The following is a 19,931-nucleotide window of genomic DNA, read 5'->3' as shown; positions in this document are numbered from 1 at the left end:
CAGCTTCATAGAAAAAGGAAAAATGAAAAACAAAAAACAAAAAGTGACAAAAAAGCAAGCAGGGCTAGCAGATCTGATAAAATTAACCCTTCACTTCACAATAGCTTTGAAAAGAGTTGAAGGACCCAGAAATATGAAGGATCAATCTTATGATCTCATCTAAGGCTTGGGATTCTCTCCAAGCCCACGTTAATTAGCAGAATTTCCTTGGAGCTGAACCTCCATTTATGGGCTTGCTGTCAATCCAGGGCCATTCTCGGGTCCTAGAGGCTGTCCACCGTTTCTTGACAGGTGACATTTTCTATAACACGGTGATTTTCTCCTTCCAGGCCAGTAAGATAAATTTCACCCATGCTCCTTATCTCTTTGACTTTTTGTGTCTCTGACCTTTAGACCTTTTGAAGGTCTCCCCTGATTAGGTCAACTCACTCAGGATAATACCCTTTTTAGGTAACTAAATGAAGGACCTCAATTAATTAATTACATCTGCAAGATTAGTTTTGCTATATAACATAACATAAGCACAGGACTGATATCCCATCATATTCACAGATTCTGCCCGCACTTGAGGGGAGGGGATTATACTAGGCCTATACAAGGTGCTGAAATCTTGGAGACCATCTTAGAATTCTGTCCACTGAGGGGCTCATACACCTGACTCTCTCTCTAGAAGGGAGGGCTCTATGCCACGATGCTACATGTGTTTAGGGAGATCAGGAGCTGGAAACATTTGAGTGTCCTTGTAATAGTGATGGGTCCCTGGTAGGGGGTGTAGTCTTGTTGGGAAGGGAAAGAGTCCAGAGCTCAGAACAGATATCAGTTCTTCTGCATTGAGCTAATGCACACCTACTCTGCCAGCTTTTAGCCAAGCTTCTAAAACAGTGGAAATGAACCTCTGAGACCAGCTAAGCTTGTTCTTTGCTTGATTATGAAATCAAACACAATAATCTTAGCTAATGAAATGGAAATATTCTCTATCTAATCTCATGTTATTGCTCAGAGAAGCTTATTGTTCCTAGTTGGCTTGATTTTTTTTTCCCTTAGTGAGAAATAGCTATTTATTAAACTAGCTTTATGGACTCCCCTATTAAAATGCATTTATCTGCAGGAAAATTCCTTATCACTAGGAAACATTTCAGCCTTCATCTTTAAGTGTGATACTTTGAGATACAAATAACAACTCTTAAAATAATTTAGTAATAAAAGGGAGCATTTGTTCAGTGATGTTGAAATATCATCTAATATGACTAGAATAAGAATTGAATTGAGACTTACTCAATTTTCCCTCCAGGAATCAAAGTCGAAACCATGGCAATTTCAGGTTGAAAATATCAGTAATGGAAGTAGCACACACTTAGGGGGACATTGTTGCTGTGACTTCATGGACATGTGTTTTAGTTGGCACAGTGTGAATTTCTAACTATATCATCAAAGGTGTCCAAATAAAGAGATGCCCATGTTCTCTGAATTCCTTTCTCTCTTTCTTAATAAATTGTGGCTGTTTGATTTCTGCATCATGTGCAGTTTAAAATTCTGCTTTTCTGCAGAAAATGAAACAAACAGCTCTGAAGCTCAAGAGATGTGAAGAGAACTATGGTCTTTTGGAACATCCAAAATAATTTCATAATGAGAAAACAATGCATCATAAGGACAGTTTTACTTTCTTTTTAGGTAATTCAGTAAAATCCCCTTTTTTTAGAGGGAAGGATAGCCATGTGGTTAGGAAGATTGAATGCTAATTTTTCTCTTTCTCCTTAAGGAGTAATTCTTATAAGATTTTCTAAGACATATCTAGTTAACTTTTATTCAGTTCCAACTTTGGAATTTATAATAAACACTTAAACAGCAATCATAAACACTTTACATAGTACTTTTTATACACCAGGTACCAAGTACTCTTTATCTGCTGACTCATTTAATTCTCAGAAATCCCTGTTTTGTTTAGTATGTACCATCATTATCCCCATTTCGAGATAGGGAAGGCAATTTAAATAAAATGCTTAAGATCATGTAGTACTTAGGAGAGGCAGAACTTGAACCCACAGAGGAGGTTTCAAGAGCTACACTTGTCACTATGCTACACAATATTCTGGCTTCAGTGCAAGGTGACAGGTAACCTGATATTGATCTTCCAGTCACTTTCATCTCAGCAAGCAGAGACCCAGACCACCACAGAAGTGTTGTAATAGAAGCCTGTTCAAGTTAAGGAAGAATTTCCCGGTAGGATGGGAGGATTCAGGGCTCTCAAGAGGTGTCAGAGAAAAGAGGGCACTATGGCTGAGCCTGGAGCATCCCCAAGGGCTCAGAAAGGAGGGAAGAACATTTCTCAGCTTTGTGCATTGAAGGGAGGATTGGGATAATCTTCCAAGTGACTTTGGGAGGGATCTAGTTTTGTCTAACTCAAAATAAAATTATACGTGTGGACTCCATTGTTAAAAGGGTCTCTCAAAATATGAGGTCTCATCACTAAAGCAATATATGTGTGTCGCTACATCTGCCTTCAAAACTGCTTTTGACCAATCAGTGGGCGATATTTTGAGACAGAAAATCTGAAAAAATTGTTTGGTTCTGCAATTACAGTTTGGCAACAGTGGTAGGCAGAAATGTGGTCCCCCAAGGATGTCCATATCTTAATCCCTAAAATCATTCAGTTTGTAACTTTTGAGATAGACTTTTTTACTCAATCTCATTTCTTGGGAATTCATCTAAATTGTATATCAGTAGTCCGTTCATTTTTGTTGCAGAGCAGTATTTAGTGATATCTATGTAGCACAGTTTGTTTAATCACTCACCTGTTGAAGTGAGGATGGACTGCTATGAACATTTGTTTACAGGTTTTGGTGCAAACATAAGTTTTTATTTTTCTGGAATAAATGGCTAAATGAAATTGCTGGGACATATGAAAATTGCACATTTAGTTTTACAAGAAATTGCTAAATTGCTTTCCTCTAAATTTGTGAATTGATTTTCATGTATTTGAGAAAAGTGATCATATAGTTATTTCAATTTTCTCTATGTCTGTGACAATTTCCTGGTTTAATTCTCATTTTGTATACTTATACTTTCTCCATAAGAATAGGTAGTAGGATTTTTTTGGTTATAATTTATTGTATTTTTTGTTTTGAAGAACTAGATCGTAGATTCATTGATTTTGTTGTTATTGCATTTTCTAACTGATTAGCTGGCACTTTTTACGAATTCCTTCCTTGTGCTTTCCTGATGTTTATTTCATTGTTTTTTCTAAGTTGAGTGCTATGTAATTTATTTTCATTGCCCATTTTTAATAAAGAAATTATCTAAGGCTTTTGAATTTAAGGCTCTAAATTCCCCATCCTTAATTTACCTATTACTGAGAACTGGGGCCGACCTGACCATGGGAAGTGGGTTTACTTGGCTTAGCAGTGGGAAGGAACTGAGGGTGTCCAGAGCTTGGCAGTCTGGCAAGACCCACCATTCTTTTTTGATTGTTTGTTTTAAGTCAGCTTTTATTTAGATACAGGGGATACATGTGTAGATTTGCTACATAGGTATATTGCACCCGGGTAGTGAGACTAGCACCCAACAGGTAGTTTTTCAACACATGGTCCCCTCCCTTTCTCCCCACTCAAGTAGTCTGCAGTGTCAACTGTTCCCATGTTTATGTCCACGTGTGCTCAATGTTTAGCTCCCACTTATAAGTGAGAATATGTGATAATTGGTTTTCTCTTCCTGCATTAATTTGCTTAAGGTTATGGCTTCCAGCTTCATCTGTGTTGCTGTGAAGGAGATGATTTTATTCTTTTTTTTGGCTGCGTAGTATTCCATGGTATATATGTATCACAGTTTCTTCTTCCAGTCCACCATTGGTGGGCACCTCGATTGATTCCACATCTTTGCTATTCTGAACACTATGGTGATGAACATATGAATGTATGTGTCTTTTTGGTATATAAAGTTCTAGTTGTCGTTTGCATATATACCCAGTAATGAGATTGCTGGATCAAATAGCTCCGTTTTAAGTTCTTTGAGAAATATCTAAACTGCTTTCCACAGTGGCTGAACCCATCCTTCTTAATAAGGTTATAGACTTTCACTTTGAAGCAGTTAGTTGGTTTTGATATTTTTCTGAAGATCTGTCTTTTCTCATTGTTTTCCACCACATATCAACAGTGGGCCCTTAACATCCAGTGGCAAATACGCCCTTTCCTGACTCCCCAATCTCTACAAAAACAAACAAAATCCCAAGTGAATGCAGTAAAACATGATGGGCTCCTACACTCTGAAACTGTGAATATTTAGTTGGACTGGTTATAGAAAGCAAAATGTTGAAAGCATAAAGTGAAAAATCTAAGTGGTGCTCAAGTCAGAGGATTTGAACGTGAGATGTCACAGGCAGGAGTCAAGATGATTCGCATACCTCCAGTGACAGGTACAGTACTTGATACGAAGATTTTGTTTCCGCAATTCCAAATCAATTTATCACACTGAGTAATTTTTGAGGTGGTGCATTAAAGACAGGCATATGAAAAATCCTTGATGAGAACACACTCTTCTTTGCTTATGGTATTGGGAAGTAAAAGAAGAAAGGGATAGATTATTTTGCGTACCTACTCTGTACTTTTTAAATATTATGTATGGTATAACATGAGGTTCTTGCAGTTCTGTTGTGAAGGGGATATTTTTATCTGCACTTTATAGGCGGAGGTGCATCAAGTTGAAGCAGTATGTATCAGACCTCGGGAGGTACCAGAGCAAGAATTTGAGGACTGGCCTCTCTGAATCCAGATCCCATGTTTTCACAATGCTTAAATAGATCACTAACAAAGAGACAAATGTTTGATGACAATAGATGGTTAAGCACACAGCCATAGCCTAACAATAACAAAAGTACTTCATTGAATAACACAAAAAGCATGAGCAAAATTAAAGATGAACATAAAAACAGAAAAAGCAACTGAAACAAATGTTTGGCCAACAATGTATATAATATTGTAATTAATTTAAATTATGTTTCTAAGTGGAAAAACAGAAGATAATGACAGACAATTTGCAGGTATTGAGAATGGATAACAACATATGGAAAACATTGTTTGACTGCATTAATCAAAGCAACGATATAAATACACAACTACTACAATTTGTTCACTTAGTAAATCAGCAAACCTAGCTGAGGTGTGTGTGATGAAATGGAGACTAAATTGATATTATCATTGTGGAATAAATGGAAATATGTTTCAGCATCTTTGCATATATTTTTTTAAATTAACTTTTGATCCTCTAATTCTCCTGATAATCTATTTTAAATGCATATATATATACATATATATATATATGTATACACCAAACTCCAGAAATGATTACCCTGTAAAGATATTCTTTTCACTATTCCTGATATCAAATTAGGTGACACGGTGTCACATATGGCCAAATTATCTGTCAATAAAAATCTGTAATGTGTGCAGATTTCTAGATCTCTGATGCTCTCTTTACTTTCTAAAAAATTGTTGTTTCTTCTACCCCTTCACCTTTCATTGGTCTCTTTGTCCTAATATCTGGACTTCAAATAGTTGCTATTAAACCTCTAAAATCAGCCTCTGGCTGTTCTGTCATTAGAAGTTAACTGCCTTCCCATTAATCCATTAATTGTGAAGATTAATTGGAAGAGCTATTCAAACTCAGGCTATAACTTGGAGCATGTAAGCCAGTGTTTGCGTCCAAATGAAAGCTTAGCTGAATAACCTTACAGAGAATTAGCAATTATATATATATATATAAAATCTACTCATGGCTCCTATAGGAGAAAATGCATAGAAATTTATAGGCTGCTGTCTAAATGAATTACTTGACAACTAGAAAATTATCCCTGTCTTTAGTTTAGCTCTAGGAAAACATACTGATAAATAGTTACTTGTTTTAAATTGCAGCAACATTTTTTTTTTTTTTTTAGATTTAAGCCAACGACTGACAGAATTAGAAGCTCATGTTTGTTATTTCAAATATCTAAAACCAGGATTCTCAAGTAAATCTTAATTTTCATGTCAATGTCAAATTAATACTTGAAGAAGCTAAAAAATTGTGTAATAGTCTACACTCATGGCATTTAATCGAATTGAAATATCATTTTAGGTAATGATGAAAGGATGAGAGATGATGCCAGGATTGGCTCATATTTCGTCACCTATGCTTAGAAAAATTATATTTTATTCAATCCTAGGTGTATTGTCAGTTTTCCCTAAACTTACTCTTTTTCTCATCAGAATGTGACAGTGTAGCAGCTTGCTCCACACACCGTCAGGCGCCATGGCTACTATATAGGGAGAGAGGGGTGGGGTGTGACACCGCAGAAGTTCCTTCAGTCCTTCGGGCTGTGTTCCTTCACAGTCCCATGAAACAGTATGGAAAGCATAAGGACATTATGAAAGGAACAACGCTCATCACTGGACAGAAATTAATTTGCAGCTCTATTTTAGTAGTTTCCAGACTAGCATGGTTCTGGCTGTGGGACACAATCATGGGAAGTTTTACATCTCCCCGAGGTGATGCTACCAGGCAGTTAGGATGAATCACTGAAGATGCACACTACAGAGATGCGACAACCCTGCAACCTGGAGCTGATCCATAGAATTTTATTTTTATTTTTAATTTTAGTTTAGAGATGGGGTGTTGCTATGTTGTCCAGGCTGGCGTGCACTGGTGTGATCATAGCTCAGGGCAGCTTCAAACTCTTGGGCTCAAGAGATCCTCCTGCCTCAGCCGCCCGAGTGGCTAGGATTCCAGGCTATTTTTTTTTTTTTTTTAGAGATGAGTCTTGACATCTTGCTTAGGCTGATCTTGAACTCCTGGCATCAAGAGATCTTCCAAGCCTTGGCCTTGAAAGTGCTGGGACTACAAGCATGAGCGAGCACACCTGGCCTATAATACCCTTTACCAGCTGGCTGATGCTGCTTTTTAAACATTCTTGGGTCTTCTGAGTGCTTAAAATGGACTTTGGTGGCTCTTTTTTGGTGCTGAGTGTAGACTGTACAGCTGCAGCTGTGAGGATGAGATGGCAGAGCTGGGGGAAAGCTCCATGGTATGGAGATAAATGATGCCCACCCAAAGGAAATCAAGCAGAGGCTGTTTATTTAGAGTTTGCTGCAGCAAGGTGGTTGGCCACCACCATTTGAGTTTGGCAGAGACTCAAAGGCAGGCAGAGGAGAGGAAACTTTACATTGGAGTAAAGGGGCAGGCTCAGGTGTGCCCTGGTTGGAGGCCTTGGCTAGGGGAGGCTGTAGGCAGGCTGACCAGAAGTTGGGCATCCTATGGGATTAGTTAGAGGTATACATTTGGTTTTCCCTATACTTAGTAAAATTTCTAAATATCTCATAAACATATTCAGCCAGTTCTAAATTGGAAACACGGGCAAAAATGAGGGAAGCTGTAAGTTATTAAGTCCTGGCTATTTGGGCTGATATGATTTGGCTGTGTCCTCATTCAAATCTCAACTTGAATTGTATCTCCCAGAATTCCCACGTGTTGCGGGAGGGACCCAGGTGGAGGTAATTGAATTAGGGGATCCGGGCTTTCCCGGGCTATTCTCGTGATAGTGAGTAAGTGTCATGAGATCTGATGGGTTGATCAGGGTTTTCCGCTTTTGCTGCTTCCTCATTTTCTCTTGCAGCCGCCATGATTCTGAGGCCTCCCCAGCCATGTGGAACTGTGAGTCCAATTAAATCTCTTTTTCTTCCCAGTCTCGGGTATGTCTTTATCAGCAGCATGGAAACGGACTAAAACAGGGGCCACTTGCTACAGGTGTTATTATTTGGCTTCTTGCGCTGGTTGCTTCAGACAGAAGTCTGGCTTCCTGGACTGGCTCCTGTAGATAGTAGGTTGGCTTCCTGGGCTAGTTACTACAGGTTCTGTTTTTTGCATGTAGACTGGCCATTTCCCATTTGTGTATTCAGTCTCTCACTGGGCAGGAAACAGAGGTACATCAGGTACTGGGTTGTGTGTTATGCTAGGGCGAGGAGACAAGACTTCACCTGGGATCCTGAAGTGAACGTGAAATTTGTAGCAGTAGCCCAGACTGGGTTTATGGTTAGATAACAATGTCATCGTGAAAATTTCTGAATGAAATGTTGACTTACAAATAATAATTTTTGATATATGCAAACATAATTCCATACTTTCTTAAATATGTTGATGATTTCCAATTTTAACTGGATGGAAATTGTAATATAGGTTGGAATAAAATGTTTTGTTCAAGAAAATAGATTTCTTGAAGGGAAGGCCGTTCCTTAATCCTGAATCTGTCGATGGACTATTTGGAATAGGTCTAAATAAACTGTTTTCTTATGGGAACGAGACCCCGATCTTTCCAAAGCTTCCTGTCAAAGGTCTCACCCTGCCTCTGGTGTATGATGATTTTTGATGATTTAAACTATGTTTGCTGCCTATTCTATCTATTCTAGTCTGTTCTCCAATGCATACTTTTATGGGACATATGATTCATTAGCAGGCATGCAACTAATTTTGACATGTCTTCCAAATCACTGAGAAGATGACTAGTCAGTGGCAACTAAGCGGAATACTGCTGAAAATCAGCCCTATTTTTTTTGACAAGTATATTTTAGGTCACCAGTACTTGTTTCCACAAAGTACTGGCTCAGCATAGAAGATCTGGCACCGTATTGCCTGAGTTTAAATACACTTTCTACCACCTGTTAGTCATGGGTCCTTAGGTAAATTGTTTAATTTTCCTAATTTAATTATTTAATAATTATTTAATTCTTGTGATATTTTTTCCTCAAGTGTCCCTAGAGTTAATATTATCAAATATATTGGGTGTTTATCAGGATCGAATGAGTTAATTCATGTAAAGCACTGAGAATGTAGCACCTAATAATATATACCTATTATGTTAGTACAGGTAGTATTACACACAGATTAAGAAAATTGAATTACTTTTATTAAAAACTGAACAACTTTTATTTGCTTATGAGAATTATGCATTAAAGCCATTTGTAAAATAAAATTTTCATTAATTGAGCTATATTAAAATATTTTCAGTATACCTTGCATCAATAAAGATGCAAGGTATAGTGAAGGAGGCTGTTGAGTTTTCCTGTATATACAATCTGCCATAGATCTAATTTGCCATTTACTTTTTAATGACAATGGTAAGTTTTTCTTTCATGTAAAGAGTAAATGGTGACTTTTGTGAGATATTGAATGGAAACCCATAGATTTGTATGTATATGGTGTATGTGTATGAAAATGACTCAGCATATTTTTTTCTAGTGTGGATATTCTAACAGAATTCATTAAAACATATTGTAGATGTAACTAGTATACATACATTTTTAATGAAAAGACTAAAGCTAGTGTTTTACTATTTCCAACTGATATCAAGGTTAATGTGGAAATTCTAATATGACTGAGAAAAGTCAAATAAAATGTAATACAATTTTGAATAAGCATGGAGTAATGAGAGTGATGTTCATTTCTTCTCTAATTGAAGGAAACAATGATGAACTCAACATACCCAGCTGCATTTTTAATGGTATAAACTTCCAGGAAATGTTTGGTTACTCGATTACTAAATTTCACTAGTGAATGGAGACGTCCATGGTCTCCTGTGCCCCTTTTTACCAAGAATCTTGCCTGTGGCTCAGCAGTAGAGGGAGCAGGATGATATGCCAATCTGATATAGCACTTAATTTTTTAAAAATGCAATTATGTTTTAGGCTGAAATAGCTAAAATGTTATTTCCAATTCGAAAAGCCCCCTACTTAAATGCCTGTATACTCACGTGCACTGAATAATCTTTATTTGCATCTGAAAATTAGCTGTAAATTAGAGCTAAGAATCTTTGAAAGTTCTAGCTGTGAGATTACTCCAGGAGAAGACCAGTGTGCTGAGTTGCTTTACCAGATTCTAGAATATTGTTTCTCAACCTTGGCACTATTGACATTTGAGACCAGAGCATTCTTTGTGGTGGAAGGCTACCCTGTGTTTTGTCGAATGTTTAACAGCACTCCTGGATTCAACCCAGTAGATGCCAGAAGTATCCTCTCTAGTTGTGATGACAAAAGTGTCTTCAGATATTGCTCATACTTCTTGGAAGTGGGGAGCAGTAGGGTGAAATTACCTCTGGTTGAGAGCCTCTAAATTGGAATGTGGTCCTTAGCTTTGCAAGTCTAGATGCTGTGTTTTATTGGTGCAGTCAGAGAAAACTGGTTTTCTGGAATTAAACTCAGGAGACTTATGCTTAATCCAGAATTCCAATTTAATTTATTATGTAGAGAAAAATATCATGTTTACTCCAGACTGATTATTACTGTTTGAGGTTCCCTTCCTCTGTTGTCAAGACTATTGAAGACCAAATGGGAAATTAAAAAATAGCATGGCAAACCTGGAACTGGAGTACATACTCCTTGAGAGAATTTATTCATGTTATTATGGTGTGTGATGGAATTCCTACACATCAAACCTAAAGAAATAATAATTACAGTCATGGTATTCTTACATAGTGGATTCCGGACCCCAACTCGCATTATAGATACGGTTCTACCACAATGAGAAGAGCAAATTAATCGAACTGTGTTCAATGATCTCATCTGTAAGAGAGCAACATTAATATATCAAGAAGGAGAGGTCAAGATTAGTTACTATGTGTGGCAGGATTATAACTTCCTAGCACAGCGTGTTCTCTAAATGTGTCTTAGTTATTATTAGTTCTGTAAAAATAACTACAATATATCATTGTTAAATAAACATACAACAGATTGTAGGGGCAGGTATATGCTCATGGTAAAGAATAATAATGCCGTGTAACCACCAAGGCCAACAACCAAAACTTGACCAAATATCACAAGCCCCCTGTGTACCCTTCCGTTTTCCAAGTTATATGTTTTTCTCCCCACAAATGTAAAAAAATACCCCTTCTTTTGTTTTAATTCCACTCTTTTAAAGCCAGAGGTAGAACAATATTGATTCTTAATTTATAGTTGGCAAAAACAAATGAACAATAATTATATGTTCGCTAGAGTGGTTGTACCAGAGAGGCATTACATCCAAAACATCGATCTCAATCTACATAATTGATTGTGAATTGCAATTAAACACCCTTTTCACCACACTTACACCTGCATGCTGAAAATGATTTTAAAAATCCCTAGTTCTAGTAATCACACACCCACATATGCACCCTCCTCCCATATATGTAATGCAGTCTCTTGTGTGTGTAAACATACACGCCACAGTTTCCACAGCATATTAAAACATTTTTGTTGTTGCCTGTAAGTCCATGGGTTGTATATCTTTTTATGTCTACATTCCTTATTCTTGAATTACAACTGGATTGGCTGGCGTTAGTACGTAAGCTAGTTGATAGTCATGCAGGAACTGTCTGTTGTAATGGTGAAAGAATTTAAGGTAAGAGTAAGAAAAAGTAGACTTTGAATGAAAATGAGACAATCTTGAAAAGTAAAATACTACCTCAGGTAAGCTCTTGGGAAAGGCATTCAAGAACAAATTAGGTTCAGGTATAATAAATTTAATAAAATTTCAGGTGAATCTAGATAATTCTTATATTTATTTAAATAATTGCTTACCATTAATGAAAACATTTGCGACAATAACCCTGTATAATTTTAAGTTACGGAATGTATATGTTAAAAACTAAATAGGAGAGAAATATTTTTCTGATTAGTGCAAAAATGGGAACAACTTAAAAGTATAAAATAAAAGGCAAATGCTTTAAAGATGACATCGAATGAAGAATTGGCTGAATAAATTAAACATGTATGGATTTCATGATACACATGAGATTATTATACTTTCCCTCGCTCTTTGTACTTTATATTTTAATATTAAAAGCAATATATGTGATTCACATGAAAGGGTAGATAGACGATAAATGTGTATATACATTAATATGTATATGTACATATTGATACATATGTAAATGTATGTGCATGTGTAATATATTTTATATGAAACATCATAATTATAAGCCTGTGACTATGCCACTATTACCGCAAAGGGGTCCCAATCCAGAGCCCAAGAAATGGTTCTTGGATCTTACAGAAGAAAGAATTCAGGGTGAGTCCGCAGTGCAAAGCAAAAGCAAGCTTATTAAGAAAGTAAAGTGGTGAAAGTTCAGTGATTCCATAGACAGAGTAGGGCATTCCTGAAAGTAAGAGGAATAATGCATCCACCCTTGGTACAAATACTTGTGTGTGTATATATATGTGTGTATGTATATATATATATATATATATATATATATATATACACATTTGTATATATATGTGTGTGTGTATGTATATATATGATTAGAAAAGATCATGGGGAGATGAGCTCTGCTACAAGGGTTTGTGATAAAGGATTACTTTTCTTAATTACCGTATTTTGCAAGAATCAATTAATATCTTTAAAGCAAAATTAGGAATGCTTTTATTCTCAAGTTATTGGGGTATCAGGACACGACTAAGTCTGTGTCTGTTTAGTAAACGTTATCAGTTCCCTTAACCGTAAGCATCTAGAGGCTAGGAATACGTAACTTTCTGGGAATGCAGCCCACCAAGTCTCAGCCTCATTTTCTGGGCCCTCACTCAAGATGGAGTCACTCTGGTTCTAACACCTCTGACACCACCTACCCCCAATTAGAGCATTCCATCACATTAAAACTGTGTAAATTTATGTTGATTCTGCTTTTCTCTCAAGGTAACCAAGATCCTGAATTTTATAATTTTTATTTCTTTTTGTAAAAGTACTTTTTTAAACTCATATATGTCCCTAAACAACATACAGTATTACTTAGCTTGGCTTTTTAAGATTCTCAAAACGATCAACATACTGTATATTATTTTATAACGATTTTGTTTTCCTCAAAAATGTTGCTTCTAAGATTCAACTATTTTGTTTTGTGGTGTTGTTTCTTTCACTGGTGTGTATTATTCTATTGTGAAAAGCACTATGTTTTATTTGTTCTTTGGCCATTGGACAGCTGGTTGTTAATTTTTTTTTTTTTTTTTTTTTTTTGCTGTTATGAGCAATGTTGCTAGAAATCATACATGTCTGCTGGTGCATAAAGCAAGCTCCTCTGAGTACTTTTTTTATTTTCATGGGACACAACATTACTAGTATTTGTATATTACCTTTGGGTAAAAAGACAAAACTCCTTGAGACTGGGGGTTCATCATAGAAGGACCTACGTATATCGAAGGGACTGGTGGAACATAGGGTATGGGAAAGTTCAAATATACATCTAATGACAAGCTGTTTTTATAAAAGTAGTTGCTCAAGTTTATACTCCCACGAGCAATGTGTCAGAGCTTCTTTTTGCCTACATTTTGCTAGTCTAATGTCTGTAAACTAGTATCGTTTTGTAGTCCCAGTTTACATCTCTTTTTGCTGATAAGTTTGTGGATCAATTGATATAGGGTCTGTGCTGTGAAGTCTGTTTTTTGAGACAGAGTCTTACTCTGTCACCCAGGCTGGAGTGCAGTGGTGTGATCTTGGCTCACTGCAACCTCTGCCTCTCGGGTTGAAGCGATTCTCCTGCCTCAGCCTCCCTAGCAGCTAATACTACAGGCATGTGCCACCACGCCTTGTTAATTTATTTCTAGTAGAGATGGGGTTTCACCATATTGGCCAGACTTGTCTTGAACTCCTGATCTCAAGTAATCCGCCTGTCTCAGCCTCCCAAAGTGCTGGGACTACAGGTGTGAGCCACCACGCCAGGCTGTGCTGTGAAGTCTGATCATGCCTTGTGTTATTTTTGTTAATGTGTGTCATGGTTTAAAGGTGGTTTTTGTTTTACTTTATTCCCTATTTTATTTTCCTTTATTTGGAATACTAATTGTATACTAGGTTATAGGTTTTTCAAGTACTTTCTCCATTTTGTGATTTTTCTTTTTAATTTCTTTGCAGTGTCTTGAAAACCTTAAGTATTTAATTTTCATACAGTTAAATTTGTGAATCTTTTATAATGAAGTATAACCTTTTCTACCTTAAGATATTGTTTTATTATATAATTTTATGATTTTTAAAATATTTTCATATTCTCCTGTCTTTAAGTTTTTTCTTTTCTCATTGAACTTACTAGACTTCTAGTAGAATAGCCCCTATAAGTAGTAGGCGTATTTTTAGAGATCTTAGATCCTAGTTTTTGATGTTGTTGTTTTACTTGTTTGTTGTCTTGTCTATTGATTCCACGAAAGCCATCAGCACTAACTAGCCCTAACGTGGCATTGTTCCTCCTGGCAGATGACTGTGATGATCCTCTTGTGTCTGCCTTGCCTCAGGCATCCTTCAGCAGTTCTTCTGAGCTCTCCAGCAGTCATGGTCCTGGATTTGCAAGGCTGAATAGAAGAGATGGTAAGTCTGCTTTTCTCCTCTGACTGGCCCATGGAAAATCTCACTAGTTTTTCATTATCTTTGCATAGAATCATTATGAATGATACATTGTAAAAGAAAGTAAATTTCTAAATAAGCAAATGGTTAAAACTCATGAGATGTATGTGACATCTAGGTTTTGTTCTGGAATGTGAAAGGGATACATCATATATTACAAAGAATTGAGTTCCTTCCATCTCACAAGCTTTTTATATATCTTACTAAATATTTTCTACAATAATATGCAATCCTTATGGACACATTAGTGATGAAACCTTAATTGGCCTTCAGTTTCAAGTTAAAGAAGTAATTTTCAAAAACGCTAATTATTTAAAAATAACAATCCCTCAGTGTTTTGAATTCTCAATGTGGTTGACATAATTTTCTTATCAGCTGAAGAATAGGAACATAATAAGATTTTCATGGTCCTTTAGGAGTACTCAGCCAGGTGTGGTGGTTCATGCGTATAATGCCAACACTTTAGGAGGCTGAGGTGGGAAGATCACTTGAGGTGGGGAGTTCGAGACCAGCCTGGGCAACACAGCAAGACTTTGTCTCTACAAAATAATAAAAAATAAATTTGCGTGTGGTGCATGCCTGTAGTCTCAGCTATGGCTGAAGCAGGAGCATCACTGAACTCAGAAGTTGGAGACTACAGTGAGCTATGATTGTGCCACTGAACTAGCACCTGGGCGACAGAGAGACCCTGTCTCAAAAAAAAAAAAAAAAAAAAAAAAAAACTCAGTTCATCTTAGTTTGTATTTGATCACTTGAATATGTTAAAAGGAAACTGAAGATAATTAAATGGCACCTTGCTGTAGAAATAAGACAGAATTTCAAAAACACTGTGTACTTAGAGACAGACTATCACTGTGATCTCTTTTCATAACATGCTAAGGTAAAATTCATCTGCACATGCAGTGGAAGAAAACACACTTGGCAATACTAATACAGAAAACGTTTTAACAATCATAAAAAGTTTTAATGCCTGATGTTGTTGTTTCTCTCATTTATTCTCCTCCTCTCATGGCAACATCAGTCAGCCACTTCTAATTTCACTCTTGGATGTTATCCTTAATATGTGCTTAATGCTTGAGCACACTTTACATTGGACATGACAAATACGTGTGTGTGTGTGTGTGTGTGTGTGTGTATTTTGCCATCTGGTATACGTAATATATATCACACATAGTTCTAATTCCAGTATAGATATAACACTTTAAGACGATTTTAAGCTTAAGTTTATTTTAAAATTTCATTTCATGTTATTGGAGATACGTACTTTTGTGTTCTTCTGAATGTGAAGGTATCAATGGAGAGTGAGAACTGAGATCCTTCTATCAGATGAGAAATTGGGGGGTGCTTGAATATATTTGTGTAGATAATGCTAGCCTTTTCCTTTTGAGTGACTTGCAGTGAGAGTTATTGGTCACACAGGACTGTCTCTTCCTCTTTGCAATTCTGAGTCCCTGACCCATCGGGGGACTTGCCTAGCCTCTCTGATGGCCATTCCAGACCCTGTACCTATGGACCCACCAGGAGGAATGCTGTTATTGCAATGCTAATCGTAGAATAAGGTCTCCGTTCTGTGCTTCTTTATAAAGAAAAGCAGAGTTTGACATTTACCACTACTTCATTTGAGTCATAAAAGCTTTCACAGAATGTGGGCCTGTGAAAGGAACACAACATTTTAATTTACCTATTTATCTAGATTTCCTTTGTTGAGGTTCAATACATCACAAAAATATATGTTATTAATTAGATCAAATCATATTTTTCGTTAATTTATATACTCATCAGGAGTCTCCATCAGTGGGACTCATTTTCATTCTTAATTCATTTCTATGGCTCTTGGTAAAACACAATATCAAACTTCACGAATCTCATTTACATGTTAATGAAACCGAGACACAAAACAGGATCATTTTAATTATCTTTTGCTGGTTGTAAACCTACTTGATTACATTTTTCTTTCTGATTTAGTTTTTCTTTTTTTCCCCTATTAATTACATGAAGTTTTCACAAAGGAGCATCAGATTTTCAGTGATTTATTAAAGGCTCTATTTTATTTCTAGTATTGAAACATTTCTCATAATATTTCAGTCAGGCTAGGAAAAAGTGTTCAGCCAAGTCTGCAGTCATATCTAAATAAACTAAACCAGCAAATAAAGGTCCTAGTATCTTAGATACACAGAATGACCTCTTTCCCACAGAATTATGAAAACTTAGAGCCAAAGAATAGACCAAAAAAATGAGAAAGTTACCCACTTATTTTCCATCTGTGGGATAAGAAGTGTCAAGGGTAATACTGTGAAAATGAGTAGGGCCTTAGTAATGAGGGAAGGGGATCAAAAAAAGGCTACCATTGCTACTAAAAGTGGCTCACATCTGTAATCCTAGCACTTTGAAAGTCTGAGGCAGGAGGATTACTTGAGCTCAGGAGTTTGAGATCAGCCTGGGCAACATGGCAAAACTCTGTCTCTACTGCAAATACAAAAAAGTTAGCCAGGCATGGTGGTATACACCCTCGGCCCTAGCTATCCAAAATGCTGAGGCATGAGAATCGCTTGAACCCAGGGGTTGGAGGTAATGTGAGCCAAGATTGTGCTATTGCACTCCAGGGTGACAGAGTGAGACTCTGTCTCAAAAGAGAGAGAGGGAGGGGAGGAGAGGGGAGGATTACCATTAAACATATTTTCCATTTGAAGTATGCTAATTTAATTTTGCCACATATGTGCTGTTATGGGTTGAATTGTGTCCTCCTAAAAGACTGAAATCCTAACCCAAATACCGATGAAGGTGACCTTATTTGGACATAGGGTCTTATCAGATATCATCAAGTTAAGATGAGGCCATACTGGATTAAGGGGTGGGGGGCTAAATCCAATGACCCGTGTCCTTATAAGGAGTGTGAGATTTGGAGATATACAGAGACAGGAAAGACAGAGTAGACCAGGTGAAGATGGAAGCAGAGGTTGGAGTGATACAGCTGCAAACCAAGAAATGCGAGGGATTGCCAGGAACCATCAGAAGTTAGAAAGAGACAAAGAGGGATTCTTCTCTAAGCCTACAGAGGGAGTATGGCCCTGCCTGTGGACATCTTGATTTCAGACTTCTAGTTTCCAGAACTGTGAGAGAATAAACTTGCCTTCTTTTAAGATGTCCTGTTTGTAGTACTTTGTTACTGCAGCCCTTGAAAACAAATACAGATTTTGGTACTAGAAGTTTAGTGCCACTGGAATAAATACCTTAAAATGTGGAAGTGGCTTTGGAATTGAGTAATGAGAAAAGATTGGAAGAATTTTGAGGCACATGATAGAAAAACTTAGATTGCCTTCAAAAGACTGTTGGTGTAAATACAAAGATTTAAAGTGTATCTGGCAAGGGTTCAGAAAGAAAAGAGGGTCATGTTACTGGACATACGAGGGAAAGCAATCCTTGTTAAAAAGTGGTAGCAAATTTGGTTGAATTGTGTTCTAATGCTGGGTAGAGATTAGAACTTGTAAGCAATGAATTTAGATAATTACCTGAGGAGCCTTCCAGGCAAAATAGAAAAGGTATACCTTTATTTCTCCTTGAAGCTTATAGCAAAATGTATGAGGGAAGAAATACATTGAGAAAGAAACATAAGCAAAAAAGGCAATCGGACTTGATGGTTTGGAACATTCCTGGCCTATTCATATTGCAGAAGATGGGAAATTTTGCATGCTCTGAAGAGAACATCAAGGATGGGTTAGACAGATTTTGCGAAAGAGATTAGGCATGTGACTCTTGAATCCAATCAACCATCCAACAGGAATCCAGGAATAGAGATAAGGTTATCCAGGAAAGATAGCTGTATAGTACTTTCATTGTTGGAGTTTCAGTATAGCTTAAATTTTAATGGGCAATTTAAAGTTAAGCATACATTGACTCTTAGTGTTGTCAATGTAGAGTTCAAACAGGTTCTAGTGTCCCATTTGATAGTCTAAATGTGTCCTTAGTACATTTAGAATCCAGAATATGAAGAAACCACATCTTTTAGTAGTGTTATAATCCAAATGTAAGTCTTTATTTTAATGTACTTGGACAACCTTGGAAATGAGTGATTGAAAATTGATATATTTGTGTACAGGAAAACTAATACAATAGTAAATAAAATGATTGTCCAAAGGAAAAATAATATATTTGTATGTGTGAGTAGAAACATACATATGTACACCTCTTTAAGTATATAAAAGATGGTTTCCATAGTTGACAAATACTGTGAGTTTCCACTCACATAATCTGTAAGATAAGAATGTTTTCTGATGTTAAAAAATTAGATATTTGTCTATCATAATATTTCCAGATGTTAAAAATTGGATATTTGTCTATATTTTTCCATTTTCTCTTTTTTAAACCACAACTGCACACTTCTATTCTAAATGCTTGTTTAGCAATGTTCTCCCAATACCTATAGAATTTGATATTAAAATCAAGCACTTATCTGTAGAGGAATTAGCTTACTTGGTTAATTGACAGAGATAACTCCCATTCTTGGATGGATCTCTATAACAATAATTATGACAATCTATATAGCATTGTTTGGCAATTTTGACTGCCCTAAATTGTTGTGCTTCTTTGCGAACAACTATTATGTTTCAATAAATCTTCCAAGATATGCATGTTGCATGTCAGTGCTTAAGAGGATATATCCCTAAAGACAAAAAATAGTAGGTGCTTTTTTTTGAGGTGGATATTTCCTGGTGTTAAATGTATTGTATTTAAAAAAACCTGCATAGGCCGGGTGCTGTAGTGGCTCACGCCTATAATCCTAGCACTTTGGGAGGCCGAAGCAGGAGGATCATGAGGTCAGGAGATCAAGACTATCCTGGCTAACATGGTGAAACCCCATCTCTACTAAAAATACAAAAAATTAGCCGGGCGTGGTGGCGGGTGCCTGTAACCCCAGCTACTCAAGAGGCTGAGGCAGGAGAACGGCGTGAACCCGGGAGGCGGAGATTGTAGTGAGCCGAGATCATGCCACTGCACTCCAGCCTGGGTGACAGAGCAAGACTCTGTCTGAAGAAAAAAAAAAAGAAAAAAAGAAAAAAAAAACCTTTGTAATAATTAAAATTTTAAAATGATAGTATTAATATATTTAATAACCAATACTTTCTGTATGAAAAAAGAGTAAGAGATAACTTTTGTACATGATTGAAAAATCTCAAGCCTAGAGAAAGGGGAACCTGATGAGCATTTTTTCATGCAGCCATAAAAATTGATGAGTTCATGTCCTTTGTAGGGACATGGATGAAGCTGGAAACCATCATTCTCAGCAAACTATTGCAAGGACAGAAAACCAAACACCACATGTTCTCACTCATAGGTGGGAATTGAACAATGAGAACACATGGACACAGGAAGGGGAACATCACACACCTGGGCCTGCTGTGGGGTGGGGGGAGTGGGGAGGGACAGCATTAGGAGATATACCTAATGTAAATGACGAGTTAATGGGTGCAGCACACCAACATGGCACATGTATGCGTATGTAACAAACCTGCATGTTGTGCACATGTACGCTAGAACTTAAAGTATAATAAAAA

At 36.8% G+C, this 19,931-nt stretch overlaps 1 protein-coding gene across 4 annotated transcripts in view; it reads left to right on the top strand.

The window, feature by feature from the left end:
- CNTNAP4 (contactin associated protein family member 4) overlaps positions 1-19,931 on the top strand; it is a 297,138-nt gene that overhangs the window by 24,681 nt on the left and 252,526 nt on the right. For 2 of the 4 annotated variants that reach the window (XM_032156379.2, XM_032156377.2), the window contains exon 2: positions 14,233-14,343. In XM_032156379.2, the coding sequence (XP_032012270.1) occupies positions 14,233-14,343 (111 nt within the window). Of the gene's footprint in view, positions 1-14,219; positions 14,344-19,931 lie in introns of those variants that run through there. The other 2 variants (XM_058440476.1, XM_058440475.1) reach the window with 1 other exon arrangement.

This window comes from Hylobates moloch, unplaced genomic scaffold (genome assembly GCF_009828535.3).
Source record: "Hylobates moloch isolate HMO894 unplaced genomic scaffold, HMol_V3 SCAFFOLD_6, whole genome shotgun sequence".
Taxonomy (NCBI): Eukaryota; Metazoa; Chordata; class Mammalia; order Primates; family Hylobatidae; genus Hylobates; species Hylobates moloch.
This window is presented reverse-complemented; position numbering and strand designations above follow the sequence as displayed.